At 32.2% G+C, this 16,244-nt stretch overlaps 1 protein-coding gene across 1 annotated transcript in view; it reads right to left on the bottom strand.

The window, feature by feature from the left end:
* Nucleotides 1-13,563, bottom strand: part of LOC143243745 (cell adhesion molecule Dscam2-like) — a gene marked incomplete at its 3' end in the record, with an annotated part of 33,442 nt that extends 19,879 nt beyond the window's left edge. Inside the window, exons 1-2 of the mRNA XM_076487380.1 lie at nt 13,332-13,563; nt 5,423-5,542 (exon numbers count right to left, since the gene is read on the bottom strand). Of these exons, the coding sequence (XP_076343495.1) occupies nt 5,423-5,542; nt 13,332-13,563 (352 nt within the window). The remainder of the gene's footprint in view (nt 1-5,422; nt 5,543-13,331) is intronic.
* Between the last annotated feature and the right edge of the window lie 2,681 nt (nt 13,564-16,244).

Here is a 16,244-nt window from a genome sequence, read left to right as displayed (position 1 = left end):
GTGTAAAGCGTCTGGGTTACTGTAAGAGTATACTGTTGTGTAAAGTGTCTGAACCACTGTAGTAGTATTCTGGTGTATAAAGTGTCTGGACCACTGTAGGAGTATACTGTTGTGTAAAGTGCCTGGACCACTGTAGGAGTATACTGGTGTGTAAAGTGTCTGAACCACTGTAGGAGTATTCTGGTGCATAAAGTGTCTGGACCACTGTAGAGTATACTGGTGTGTAAAGTGTCTGGACCACTGTAGTAGTATACTGTTGTGTAAAGCGTCTGAACCACTGTAGGAGTATACTGTTGTGTAAAGTGCCTGGACCACTGTAGGAGTATACTGTTGTGTAAAGTGTCTGGACCACTGTAGTAGTATACTGTTGTGTAAAGTTCCTGGACCACTGTAGTAGTATACTGTTGTGTAAAGCGTCTGGACCACTGTAAGAGTATACTGTTGTGTAAAGTGTCTGAACCACTGTAGTAGTATTCTGGTGTATAAAGTGTCTGACCACTGTAGGAGTATACTGTTGTGTAAAGTGCCTGGACCACTGTAGGAGTATACTGTTGTGTAAAGTTCCTGGACCACTGTAGGAGTATACTGGTGTGTAAAGTGTCTGGACCACTGTAGTAGTATACTGTTGTGTAAAGTTCCTGGACCACTGTAGTAGTATACTGTTGTGTAAAGCGTCTGGACCACTGTAAGAGTATACTGTTGTGTAAAGTGTCTGAACCACTGTAGTAGTATTCTGGTGTATAAAGTGTCTGGACCACTGTAGGAGTATACTGTTGTGTAAAGTGCCTGGACCACTGTAGGAGTATACTGTTGTGTAAAGTGCCTGACCACTGTAGGAGTATACTGGTGTGTAAAGTGTCTGAACCACTGTAGTAGTATTCTGTGTATAAAGTGTCTGGACCACTGTAGGAGTATACTGGTGTGTAGAGTGTCTGGACCACTGTAGGAGTATACTGGTGTGTAAAGTGTCTGGACCACTGTAGGAGTATACTGTTGTGTAAAGTGTCTGGACCACCGTAGGAGTATACTGTTGTGTAAAGTGTCTGGACCACTGTAGGAGTATACTGTTGTGTAAAGTGTCTGGACCACTGTAGGAGTATACTGTTGTGTAAAGTGTCTGGACCGCTGTAGTAGTATTCTGGTGTGTAAAGTGTCTGGACCACTGTAGTAGTATACTGTTGTGTAAAGCGTCTGGACCACTGTAAGAGTATACTGTTGTGTAAAGTGTCTGAACCACTGTAGTAGTATTCTGGTGTATAAAGTGTCTGGACCACTGTAGGAGTATACTGTTGTGTAAAGTGCCTGGACCACTGTAGGAGTATACTGTTGTGTAAAGTTCCTGGACCACTGTAGGAGTATACTGGTGTGTAAAGTGTCTGGACCACTGTAGGAGTATACTGGTGTGTAAAGTGTCTGGACCACTGCAGGAGTATACTGTTGTGTAAAGTGTCTGGACCACTGTAGTAGTATTCTGGTGTGTAAAGTGTCTGGACCACTGTAGTAGTATACTGTTGTGTAAAGCGTCTGGACCACTGTAAGAGTATACTGTTGTGTAAAGTGTCTGAACCACTGTAGTAGTATTCTGGTGTATAAAGTGTCTGGACCACTGTAGGAGTATACTGTTGTGTAAAGTGCCTGGACCACTGTAGGAGTATACTGTTGTGTAAAGTTCCTGGACCACTGTAGGAGTATACTGGTGTGTAAAGTGTCTGGACCACTGTAGGAGTATACTGGTGTGTAAAGTGTCTGGACCACTGCAGGAGTATACTGTTGTGTAAAGTGTCTGGACCACTGTAGGAGTATACTGTTGTGTAAAGTGTTTGGACCACTGTAGGAGTATACTGTTGTGTAAAGTGTCTGGACCACTGTAGGAGTATACTGTTGTGTAAAGTGTCTGAACCACTGTAGTAGTATACTGTTGTATAAAGTGTCTGGAGCACTGTAGTAGTATACTGTTGTGTAAAGTGCCTGGACCACTGTAGGAGTATACTGTTGTGTAAAGTGTCTGAACCACTGTAGTAGTATACTGGTGTGTAAAGTGTCTGAACCTCTGCAGCATGTATTTAAACTAACTAAATCGATGTCATGTGGTCTGTGTGAATTGTTGTACCTTTCTTGAACAATTATCGTGTTCATTTAAATCGGTTCAATGTTTGAGCTCTTGTAACAGTAGTTTTGAGCTTTAAAAACTGTATTCAAAGTTGGTATGATAAATATGTTCGATGCTATTCTTGATAGAAAGTACTCACAAGTTAGATTACTGAATTCTGTTACAATACGAGGATCGTAGTATATCAGAATGTTCGATGAAATATATTTGTTTTGCTTAGCGTATGTATCTTATTTATCTATCTATTGTTCTTCTGTCCACCACGGAAAACAAATCTCGGTTTTCGGTGACATCACTCAGGAAACTCTCCATTGCGGGGTAAGAAATTTAAACGAAACAAACGTTCGTTATTGAAATACTTAATTATTAAGAGACAAACTGATAGGTATTTAACAAATATTATTGTTTGTTTGTTTTTGAATTTCCTGCAAAGCTACACGAGGGCTATTTATGCTAGCCGTCCCTAATATAGCAGTGTAAGACTAGAGGAAAGGCAGCTAGTCATCACCACCCACCGCCAACTCTTTGGCTAATCTTTTACCAACGAATAGTGGGATTAACTGTCACATTATAATGCCCCCACGGCTGAAAGGGCCAGCATATTTGGTGCGACGGGGATTCAAACCCGCAACCCTCGTTATACGCGTTGAGTGCCTTAACCACCTAGCTATGCTGGGCCACAAATATTATGTTATTGAATAGTTTACGTTTAGCATTATACATATATATATGTGTATCTTGTAGTCATTGTGAATTTCAACAATAATGTGGCGTGTTTTATGGGCTTTATTCAAGTTTTAACTCCATATGAATCACGTATACCACACTATTAAAAGACCATGACTGAAACAGTCATGAAGAAATATTTCACGAACGACAAAAATATACAGAATAGAAACCCACAACTTGCATCTATATGTATAGATATAACATTTCTATTACTTCAAATGGGAAAATGTACGAAACGAAAAGTAGTCGAGTCTTTACTGACTAAATCTAAATCTTAAGTTTCTATAGAAGAGAGATTGAGAATGAAATGCCCGGCATGGCCAGGTGGATTAAGACGTTCGACTGGTAATCTGAATCCCCGTCGTACAAAACATGCTGGCCCTTTCAGCCGTGGGGGCGTTATAAGTAACGGTCAATTCCACTATTCGTTGGTAAAATAGTAGCCCAAGAGTTGGAGGTGGGTGGTGATGACTAGCTGCCTTTCCTCTAGTCTTACACTGCTAAATTAGGGACGTCTAGCGCAGATAGCCCTCGAGTAGCTTTGCGCGAAATTCAAAACAAATGAACAAGACATTGAAATAATGTATTAACTCCGTAATGAGGGTATTGCATAACAATTTATAAACCCTATACTACATATATATATATGTATGTGTGCGTAATGAAAATATTAACAACGATGGGTTAAGCAACACAGAAACGTAAAAAAACCATAATGTACACTTTGATTACATCTTCCTTACCTCACGAACAACAAAAAATATACAGAATAGAAACCCACAAATTTCATCTATATATATAGATATAACATTTCTATAGTTTCAAATGGGAAAATGTACGAAACAAAAGGTAGTCGAGTCTCTATTCACTAAAACTAAATATTAAGTTTCTGCATACAGAGAGAGACACTGAAATGTAAGTAAACGCGAAATAGGTTCTAAATGTCGTTACACAACACAAACAAATTAATATTTTATTATGTAGTTATCAGCAAGGTACTTTCAACTTTAAAATATTCAGCTTTATATGTACAGTAGTACCAACTTCATATTCGCGTGGTTAATTCAGTCAGAGTTCCTTAATGACCAACTGTTCATACAGGTGGAGATGTATTGTTTCTCTCCAACTTTACAGTGACAACATTACGTATATGAGATACGTCAAAAAAAATAGTAAAGTTACGTAAAACTTCGTGCTTACAACAGTGTCCATTTAGATGAGACATATGTCGTACAAGGTATATCCGCTTACTAAATATCTTTCAGATGTGTAAATATTCAGAGTTTTTGAAAATCAGTATCTTTAAATTCGACCAATACCTAACTCTACAATTGTAAAACTGGTTTATAGGAATAACCAGCCTGGTATGGCCAGGTGGATAACGTACTCGACTCGTAATCTGAGGGTCGCGGGTTCGAATCTCCATCACACCAAACATTCTCGCCTTTTCAGCAGTGGGTGCGTTATAATGTGACGGTCAATCCCACTATTCATTGGAAAAAGAGTAGCCCAACAGTTGGCGGTGGGTAGTGATGGCTAGCTGCAAAATCAGGGGCAGATAACCTTCGTGTTGCTGTGCGCGAAATTCAAAGCAGACCAAACCATAGGAATAACACTATTAAAATGGAGACTTAGAGATGGTTTATTACAAACTGCTAAAGGAGCTTATTAGTGGTATATATATATTACCAAGTTTGTACCATTAATGAATTATGTTTGAAACTCGGGTATTCAGAAACTTCAGGCAGCACTGCTGTCATAAATACATTTCTTTCCAAGAGTAAATTATGAAAGTTTAATATAGTTTAACATGAAACATTTTAATTTAAAATTATCGTTATTTCAGTTGAGAATCGAATTGTTACATTTGGATGAAACAGAAACGTATGAATTTTAGCAGATTTTATTCTTGTTATACCAAAGAATTATAGCACAGAATTTTTAAAACAATAATTCGACTCTGGTCATTTAGAGACGAAACGTTAACCAGCACCACTTTGGAGTTAGGAGAAGATAGTTCAAATTTTAATCCTGTAATCGTTTATGTGGTTGTGTTTATTGTAGTATGTTTGTTTGTTTTAAATTTCGTTCAAAGCTACGCGAGGGCTATCCGCGCTAGCCACCTATAATTTAGCAGTGTAAGACTAGAAAGAAGGAAGCTAGTTACCACTACTCACCATCAGCTCTTGAGTTATTATTTTACCAGCGAATAGTGAGATTAATCGTAATATTATAACGCCCACACGGCTTAAACGGGTTAGCATGTTTGGTATGACGGGGATTCGAACTCGAGTCGAGCGCCTTAACCACCTGGCCATGCAGTGCCTATTGTATGCTAAGTGTGTTTTAGATTTTTAAAATGTATTTAATGTGTTGTCTTGAAGCCAGAATACATTGTATTATTTCATAATTTTGACAAAATATCGGTGCTTTTAGTCAAACGTATACGAAAGTTATGTTTTTATTATAATTCCAGGTTATGAAATAAGGCCTGTTTTAAGTATTAATTTCATTAGAAATGTTTAAAATCAAGGAAAACCTTTTTATTTCGAAATGCAAAATTCACGGTGTTTAACGACTCACTTGTCGCTTTTCTCCACGTTATTGTAGGTGTCGGTGAACCGTCAGCACTGCAGTCAATTCGAACAGACTTTCCCTGGGCAACTTCCGAATTTTGTGGTTCCACAATCCAGCTAGGGGGCACTGTAAAAATGTTGCAAACTCCGTCAGTAGTTAATTATTATGAGTAAATATTAACAAAATATGAAGTAACTCAACTGGCTTAATGAAGCATACAACAAGTTGTTTTGCTAGATAAAAGAATTGCGCTTAAAATACATTGAAAACTAGTAAATTTCTGTGCTAGAACTCATGTTCATGCATGGTACAACATGACCAGTGTATTCAATGAAAAATTTGGTTAATTTAATGAGAAAAAAAAGAGTATTGCGAGAAATTGGTTTGAAACATAATTATTGAGATTTTCTTTCTTTTCGCAATTAAGACGAGTATTAATTATAACTACATAATTTAATGACTCAAGAAAAAATTAATCAAATAACGGACTTAACTGTATAGAAAACAACAACAGATATAACAGAATGTAATCACGTGGATCAAAGAAACTTTTCGAAAAATAATGAGTCTAAGCCTCTTCGATATCAAACAATTTAAAAACATCATTATGAAAATGTAATATTATAACACGCAGCCGTTAATGGTTTGTTTGTTTTGAAATTGCGCACAAAGCTACACGAGGGCTGTCTGCACTAGCCGCCCCTAATTTAGCAGTATAAGGCTAAAGGGAAGACAGCTAATCATCACCACACACTGCCAACGCTTGGACTACTCTTTTACCAACGAATAGTGGGATTAGCCGTAACATTACAACGCCCCCACGGTTGAAAGGGTGAACATGTTTGGTGCGACGGAGATTCGAACCCGCGACCCTCAGCTTACGAGTCGAACGCCTTAACCACCTGGCCATGCTGGGCCTTCCGTCAATGAACCAAGAGAATATTCACCAAATAACGAATCTAAATGTACTCGATACCAAACAATAAAAATTCTATGTGCAGAATTGTAAGATGTAACCATGAGCGTTAACTAATTTAGAGAATATTCACCATATAACCTGTCTTAGCATATTCGACACTAAATGATTTAGAAAAAAAAACCAGGAGTAAATGTAGCGTTATAAAAGGTAGCCAAAGAAGTGTTCGCCAAACAACGAGTTCAAGTGTGTTTGATATCAAACAATTAAAAAACACACAAAACTGCCATGAAATATTAACTTATTAAAGGAATAACGTCTTCCTGCCTTTACGTTTCAGCCATACATTCCGTTCAGTATATATATTGTACATTTTTGTTTCAAACACTTGTTTTAAGGCACTAACGTAGAAAGAAATGTTTATTTCAAATGTACGTAACATATATTTCATTCTGTATTATTTTACAATTCTTATGCAATGTCAGCAGTAGAGAAATATGACGAATACACAATTACTGCATGTAACTGAAGTAGCATTTCTCGATCATAACATTTTCAAAACATCTCTGGAGTTATTTCAAATTCGAGAGGTATAGTCAATCCTATAGCCCTGACATCTGAGTTATATGTCTACTATAGAGCTCTTTTCACTTCCTCAGTGTCCACAACAGGTCGATAAACTTTATCATAATTTCAACGTAAAATATTGGGTATTAGTATATCTTCCTCTGTTGAAGCCATATTACCATTATATAAAAACAATGTTTTGAAGATCTATTTCTATAGATACCTAACACAATTTATTTTTCCTGATAGGACCATATAAAATAGGATATTATTTTATCATCTGTATCAGTTTGCACGTGTCTCTTTGAAGGACTTTCAATTATTGTAAATTTATTAACTTTTTCGAACGGGTATCTCTACTATATTTTCTCTGTTTTTCATGCAGTCTGAACATGACAAGGCATTATTTGCTTAAAGGTTGTACGACAAGTATATCGTATACAGTATCGGATTCGATGCAGATAAACAAAAAAATTAACAAAGATTGCTTCTAATTTTGTAAACTGAATGAACTCTGGGGTGTAGAGTGCAAACAGTTCTCAGTTTTGAATGCTGAATTTAGCCACGAGCTTAAACACGCAAAATTATAAACATACACAATAACTGGACCTTAAGAATATACATGAACTAGATAAAAAATAAATATATAATTTTTTATTAATATTACACAGAACAATTTCCAAATAAAGTTATGTTTCTTGCACTGAGAGCTTTCAATACGAAGGTTTGTCTAAAATATCATTAGATTGGTTAAATTGTTTTACTTTGTTTTATTCAAACAATATCAAAAGGTAAATAATATTTGTTATTTGACCCATTTCAGCAATAACTAATACCACTATTATAATCAATAATTAATATCCTTCTTATCATCAATAACTAACACCTTTCTTGTCATTAATAACTAACACCCTCTTTCTTGTCATCAATAACTAACACCTTTCTTGTCATCAATAACTAATATCCTTCTTATCATCAATAACTAATACCTTTCTTGTCATCAATAACTAATACCTTTCTTGTCATCAATAACTAATACCTTTCTTATCATCAATAACTACTACCTTTCTTGTCATCAATAACTAACACCTTTCTTGTCATCAATAACTAACACCTTTCTTGTCATCAATAACTAATATCCTTCTTATCATCAATAACTAATACCTTTCTTGTCATCAATAACTATTACTTTTCTTGTTATCAATAACTAACACTTCTTTATCATCAATAATTAACACCTTTTCTTTTGTCAATAATACACTAATATCTCTTCTTATCATAATTAACTAATACCTTTCTTTCATCAATAATTAATACTTTTCTTTTGTCAATACAATTCATAATTTATTTTATTACATAATCTAGTATCTTTCTTTATTCAATAATTCAATAATTTTCTTTGTCATCACACCATTACTCTTTCTTGTTTATCATCAATAACTAATATCTTTTCTATCATCAATAATCTAATACCTTTCTTTGTCATCAATAACTATACTTTTCTTGTCATCATTAACTAATAATACCTATCTTATTATTAATAACTGTATCTTTTATCATCAATAATTCATTACCTTTTCTTTAATAATAATAATCTAACACCTTTTCTTGTCATCCATAGATAACTAATACCTTTCTTTGTTACATAACTAACACCTTTTCTTGTCATCAATAACTCATACCTTTCTTTGTCAATAACTACTAATACCTTTCTTGTTAATAACTAATACCTTTCTTTGTCATCAATAACTAATACTTTTCGTTAATCATCAATTAATCTTTTCTTTTGTTTATCATTAATCTAATTACTCTTTTTCTTTGTTACATAATTCATTACTTTTCTTTGTCATTAATCTACTACTCTTTTCTCTTTATCAATAATAATCTTAATAATTTTTGTTACACATAATTCCATTATTCCTTTTCATTAATAATCTATTACCTTTTTTGTTAATAATAATTCATACTCTTTTGTTAATAATAATCTAATATTCTATTATTAATAATAATCTCAATACTCTTTTCTTTTGGTTAATAATAATTAATAATTTTGTCACTAATAACTCATAACTCTTTTGTCATCTATAATTCATTACTCTTTTATAAGCATAATCTAACACTTTTTCTTTTTCATTATAATTTACCAACACTTCTTTGTTACCATTAACTAACACCTTTCTTGTCATTACAACCAACACTCTTTTCTTTGTTACAATAATAATCCATTCTCTCTATCATCATTACCATTACCTTTTCTTGGTCATTAATAATTAACACCTTTTCTTGTTAATAATAATCAATACCTTTTCTTGTCATCAATAATTCATTACTTTTCTTGTCATCTATAATTCATTACCTTTTCTTGTTACATAATAACACCTTTTCTTGTCAATAATAACTAATACCTATTCTTATCATTACATAATTCAGTATCTTTTCTTATCATCAATAACCATTACCTTTTGTTGTCATTAACTAATACCTTTTCTTGTCATCAATACTACCAACTACCTTTTTTGTTAATAATAATACACCTTTCTTTGTCATCTATAATTCATACTCTTTTCTTGTTACATTAATTCACCACTTTCTTGTTGTCATAATAACCATTACTTTTTGTCATCAATACTAACACCTTTTTCTTGTCACCCATAATTCATTACTCTTTTGTTACATTAATTCAATATTTTCTTTGTTTCAATACACTAATACCTATCTCCATTACATTAACTAGTATTTTTCATCATCAATAATTCAATATTCTTTCTTTACTCATCAATCATTAATAATTTTGTGTCACACAATTCATTACTCTTTTCTTTGTCATCAATAACTAATTACTTTTTCTTTGTCATCAATACACTTAATACCTTTCTTTGTCAATCACACCAATACCTTTTCTTGTCATCTATAATTCATTACTCTTTTCTTTCATTAATAATTCATACTTTTTTTTACATTAATTAAAATTTTCTTTTCATTACATGACTATTACTCTTTTGTTTGTCATCAATACACTCATTACTCTTTTCTTTGTCATTAATAACTTATATACCTTTTGTTTTGTCATTAATTCATTACTCTTTTGTTTACATAATTCTATTACCTTTTTTGTTATTAATAACTAATTACCTTTTGTTGTCATCATTAATCAATTACTCTTTCTTGTTGTCAATAACTACTAATTAATTTTCACATCAATTAATCATTACTATTAATACAATTTAATTCTTTGTCATCATTAATCACTAATCTCTTGTCATAACTACCATTATTCTTGTCATTTCAATAATTCAACACTTTTCTTTTACACATATAACTATTATCCTTCTTATCATCATTACACCATACTCTTTTATTGTCATCTTAACACTCATTACTCTTTAATTCATATTCTACTAATAATAATTCATTACTCTTTTATCAATAACTAACACATTTCTTTTGTCATCAATAATCTCATTATCTATTCTTATCATCAATAATCTGCATTACCTTTGTTACATAATCACATCTATTTTTGTGTTTATTCAATACAATCTAATACCTATTCTTATCATTACACCAGTATCTTTCTTAACATTCAATAACTAATACTCTTTTCTTTGTCATCAATAATCTAATACTTTTCTTTTTCAGTCAATAATTCATTATCTCTTATTACAATAATACCTTTTCTTGTCATCAATAACTATTACTTTTTCTTGTCATCAATAATTAATACTTAATGTATATATTAATCTGTATCTTCTTTATCAATACACACTAATACCTTTTTTGTCATCTAATAACTAACACCTTTTCTTGTCATCCATAACTAATACCTTTTCTTGTCATTAATAATTCAGTACACTTTCTTTTGTTATCATTAACTATTACCTTTCTTTGTCATCACTACCATTACCTTTCTTTTGTCATAATAATTCATTACCTTTTCTTTGTCAATAATACTACCTTAATTTCTTTGTCATCAATAACTAATACCTTTCTTTTGTTACTAATAATTAATACCTTTTCTTTTGTTTACATAATCTAATACTCTTTTCTTGTAATCAATACCATTAATAATTTTCATTAATTAATAATAACTCATTTTCTTTTCATCAATAATATTATTATCTTCTATCAATAACTAATTCTATTACTTTTTTTGTCATCAATTAATATTACCTTTCTTGTTGTCATAATTAACTAATTTTTCTATTAATATCAATAACTCATTAATTTTTCTTGTCATTACACCATTACCTTTTCTTGTTAATACAATTCATTACCTTTTCTTTGTCATCTGTATAATTCATTACAATCTTTTCTTTTATTAATACACTAACCTTTTCTTTTGTTATCACACAACCCAATAATTTTCTTGTCATCAATACTTCAACACTCTTTGTTAATACACTAACACCTTTTCTTGTCAATACACCCATTATCTCTTTTTATCATCAATAACTAATACTCTTTTCTTTGTCAATAATAATTCAATACCTTTCTTTTGTCATACATTAATTCCATACTCTTTTCTTTTGTCATCAATAATATCACCTTTTCTTTGTCATCTATAATTCATTACCTTTTCTTTTGGTTACATTAATTAACACTTTTTTTTTCTATCACACTAATACTCTATTCCTATTATTATTAATAACTAGTATCTTTCTATCATCAATAACTAATACCTTTTCTTATGTCATCAATAATAACTATTACCTTTCTTGTCATTAATTAATTAATACTCTTTCTTAATAATAATAACAACACTCTTTTCTTGTCATCCTATAATTCATTACTCTTTTCTTTGTCGTTATTACCAACACTCTTTTCTTGTCATCATTAATCCACATACCTTTTCTTGTCATCAATAATCTAACACCTTTCTTTTGTCATCTATAATTAATACCTTTTCTTTGCTTACATTAATTAACACCTTTCTTTGTCAATATTAATTCATTAATTTATTCTTATCATTATTAACTAGTATTTTTATCTATCAATAACTAATTACCTTTTCTTTGTCATCACACCATTACCTTTTGTTTGTCACACCATTAATTTTCTTTGTCAATAATAACCAATACCTTTCTTTGTCATCAATAACTCAATACCTTTTGTTATCATTAACTAACACCTTTTCTTGTCATCCATAACTAATACCTTTTTTCATTAATAACTAGTAAATTTTCTTGTTACATTAATCTAACACCTTTTCTTTGTCAATGTAATATTCAATACCTTTTCTTTTGTCATCAATAACTAATACCTTTCTTGTCATTAATAACTAATACCTTTCTTGTCATCAATAACTAATACCTTTCTTGTCATCAATAACTAATACCTTTCTTGTCATTAATAACTAATACCTTTCTTGTCATCAATAACTAATACCTTTCTTGTCATTAATAACTAACACCTTTCTTGTCATCAATAACTAATACCTTTCTTGTCATCAATAACTAATACCTTTCTTGTCATTAATAACTAGTATCTTTCTTGTCATCAGTAACTAATATCTTTATTAGCACCAATAACTAGTCTCATTTTCATGTTGCTAACAACTGAAAGCGTGATCAATTACAGTTTTTCTAATAACGTGCCCAATTTAGCTTCAGCGGTTACTTGAAATTTGGTCGTTTTTTGTAACGTAGCCAGTTAGGTCGGAACGTTTAAATGCAACTGCGTGTCAGTGTAGTTAAGCAAGTTCCCTACGCTACTTCAGAATTGAAATTAGAGGGAGCTAGCTGTAAATCCGTGCCAGACTGATGCTTAGCTAATCAAGGTACTATATCCGTTGAAAGACACCCATTTCATTTACAACTTTATTGGTTGGTAAGGGCAGAAGTTTGGCAAGGCCCCTGAGCTGTTTCAGTCAGGATTTAAAATCGACAATCTGTTTCTTCCTAGTTCTATTGTTTTTTGTTTTGCATTTACCGAGTTAATAGATTGTGAGCTTTCTAAAGCAAGTAGCATAAGTCGTAAGTTCTACCCAATATCACTACATAGGAACTAATAAAGTGATAATATTGTATTCAACGGATCTATTTTAACTTGTTAAAGTCGTATGTGCAAGCACAGTCGTGGATTCGAATCTTTCACTATCGCTATTTATTTAGTTTAATTTCTTTTGAATTTGGCACAAGGCTACACGAGGACTACCTACGCTAGCTGTCCTTATTTCAGCAGTGAAAGGTTAGAGGGAAGGCAGTTAGTCATTACCATAATGGGATTGATTGTAATAATATAACGCCTTCACTGCTGAAAGGGCGACTATATTTGATGGGACGGGGGATCGAACCCGCAACCTTCAAATTGCGAGTCAAACACCCTAACCACCTTGCCATGCCGAACCTCATTTCTTTAGAAACGTTCTTTAAACCTTGTCAGTAATGGCTCTGTAAAGTAATTTGTCTAATAAACCTCAAAATGTTTTCTTACCGTTTACCGTCAAGAGGGCGCTGTAACTTGCCGATCCTGCAATCGTTATTGACACTACAGGTGTAATTACCCGAGTGTCGGGTAGCAAGTTTTCTGTCGAAAGAATACTATAATCTCGAAAGTACTGCACACTTAAACCATAGCTGGGAGAAAGCGTGGATCCGTCTTTCAGCCATTGCAAAAGAAATGGAGGATCTCCAAGAATAACAAAACACATCACTTTTACCCTCATTCCTACTACAAGATCCGGTGGAAACTGAAATGCGGAAATGGCGGGGGATTCTAAATAATAATAATAATATAAATATATATATATATATATATCACGTTTTATTAATAAGATGCACTAAAAAAATCAAGTTTTTTGTGTTACTCGTTCAATTCAAAGTTTTTTATCAATATAAAATATGAACATTAGAAAATGAACCAACGTATTTTTCAAATTCTGAACAAAATTACGAGTAAATATCGTTCCACCTTCGGTTTACAGAAAATCAATATATACGCTGATCAGAACAAAAAACTACAAATCATTCAACAAATATTTCAACTTCCAGAGCTACGTCTGCTTAGTGGAAAGCCTGAAATACAGGTAGCACAAACAAAACAACGGCTAATTTATTTACAGGTCAGAATTTATCGAAACACGAACAACGTATTACCGAATGCACAGTATAGAGTACCACATTTTGGTAAAATAAATATACACTTATATATATGGCAGCCCACAAGTTAGATAACTCAATAGCATTATCAGTAAATTGTTCCTTCAACGTGGTATTAATAGTAATAAGTTGCTTTTAACAGACCGAACGCGATCGTGTTTACAGCATATAATCTCGATAGGGGCTCTTGAGGGAACATATATTTCTTTAATCAAAAGATGTTCTTAAGCCTCGTTATTCTTTAGGCTACCATGTCAATATACACAATTATAACATTACCTACATTCCATACACGCCTCATTATACAGTCTTAACTTTCCATAATGTAAGTTCCATAACGACGACATGAAATGGTTATATTATTTATTGGCAGATTTGTACACAAATCATTAACCAATGAGAAAGTTTTCATAAGTAAAAAAATAATTTCCTTTCCAAACTTTAATCATATTTTTATTAATTTACATTTTATATGTTATGTCTCTGACTACAAAGCTTTGTTGTTGGTATAAAGCCATATGTGTTACTTAGCATGTTAACATTTAAAATACACCTCAATCTAAGTCAGTACCTAATAAATATGCCACAACATAGCAATATCTCGTTAACATCTAAAATACACTCACTGAATCAGTACCTAATAAACATGCCATAACACAGAAGTATCTCGTTAACATTTAAAATACACTAACTAAATCAGTACCTAATAAGCATGCCATAACACACCAGTGTCTTATTTGCATTTAGAATACACTAACTGAATCACTACCTAATAAACATGCTATAACACAGAAGTATCTCGTTAACATTTAAAATACACTAACTAAATCAGTACCCATAAACATGCCATAACACAGAAGTATCTCGTTAACATTTAAAATACACTAACTGAATCAGTGACCTAATAAACATGCCATAACACAGAAGTATCTCGTTAACATTTAAAAAATACACTAACTAAATCACTACCTATAAACATGCCATAACACAGAAGTATCTCGTTAACATTTAAAATACACTAACCAAATCACTACCTAATAAACATGCCATAACACAGAAGTATCTTGTTAACATCTAAAATACACTAACTAAATAAGTACCTAATAAACATGCCATACACAAAAAGTATGTTGTTAACATCTAAAATACACTAACTGAATCAGTACCTAATAAACATGCCATAACACACCAGTGTCTTATTTGCATTTAAAATACACTAACTGAATCAGTACCCACAAACATGCACAACATAGCAATATCTCGTTAACATCTAAAATACACTAACTGAATCACTACCTAATAAACATGCCATAACACAGAAGTATCTCGTTAACATCTAAAATACACTAACTAAATCAGTACCTAATAAACATGCCATAACACAGAAGTATCTCGTTAACATTTAAAAATACACTAACTGAATCAGTACCCAATAAACATGCCATAACACAGAAGTATCTCGTTAACATTTAAAATACACTAACTAAATCACTACCTAATAAACATGCCATAACACAGAAGTATCTCGTTAACATTTAAAATACACTAACTAAATCACTACCTAATAAACATGCCATAACACAGAAGTATCTTGTTAACATCTAAAAATACACTCAACTAAATAGTACCTAATAAACATGCTCTATATAACAAAAAAGTATGTTGTTAACATCTAAAATATTAACCTAAATAACTAAATAAGTACCCCATTAAACATGCTCTTATACATCAAAAACATATGTCTGTTAACATCTAAAATACATTAACTGAATCAGTACCTAATAAACATGCCATAACACACCAGTGTCTATTTGCATTTAAAAATACACTAACTGAATCAGTACCCCAATAAACATGCCACAACATAGCAATATCTCGTTAACATCTAAAATACACTAACTGAATCTCACTACCTAATAAACATGCCATAACACAGAAGTATCTCGTTAACATCTAAAAATACACTAACTAAATCAGTACCTAATAAACATGCCATAACACAGAAGTATCTCTGTTAACATTTAAAATACACTAACTGAATCAGTACCTAATAAACATGCCATAACAACATAGCAATATCTCGTTAACATCTAAAAATACACTCAACATGAAACTCAGTACCTAATAAACATGCCATAACACAGAAGTATCTCGTTAACATTTAAAATACACTAACTAAATCAGTACCTAATAAACATGCCATAACACAGTAAGTATCACGAGCAATAATGTTAACTGAACGAAGTAC

This window comes from Tachypleus tridentatus, unplaced genomic scaffold (assembly GCF_004210375.1).
Source record: "Tachypleus tridentatus isolate NWPU-2018 unplaced genomic scaffold, ASM421037v1 tig00692599_pilon, whole genome shotgun sequence".
Classification (NCBI taxonomy): domain Eukaryota; kingdom Metazoa; phylum Arthropoda; class Merostomata; order Xiphosura; family Limulidae; genus Tachypleus; species Tachypleus tridentatus.
Note: the sequence above shows the minus strand (reverse complement) of the source record. Positions and strands in the feature narration are given on the sequence as shown.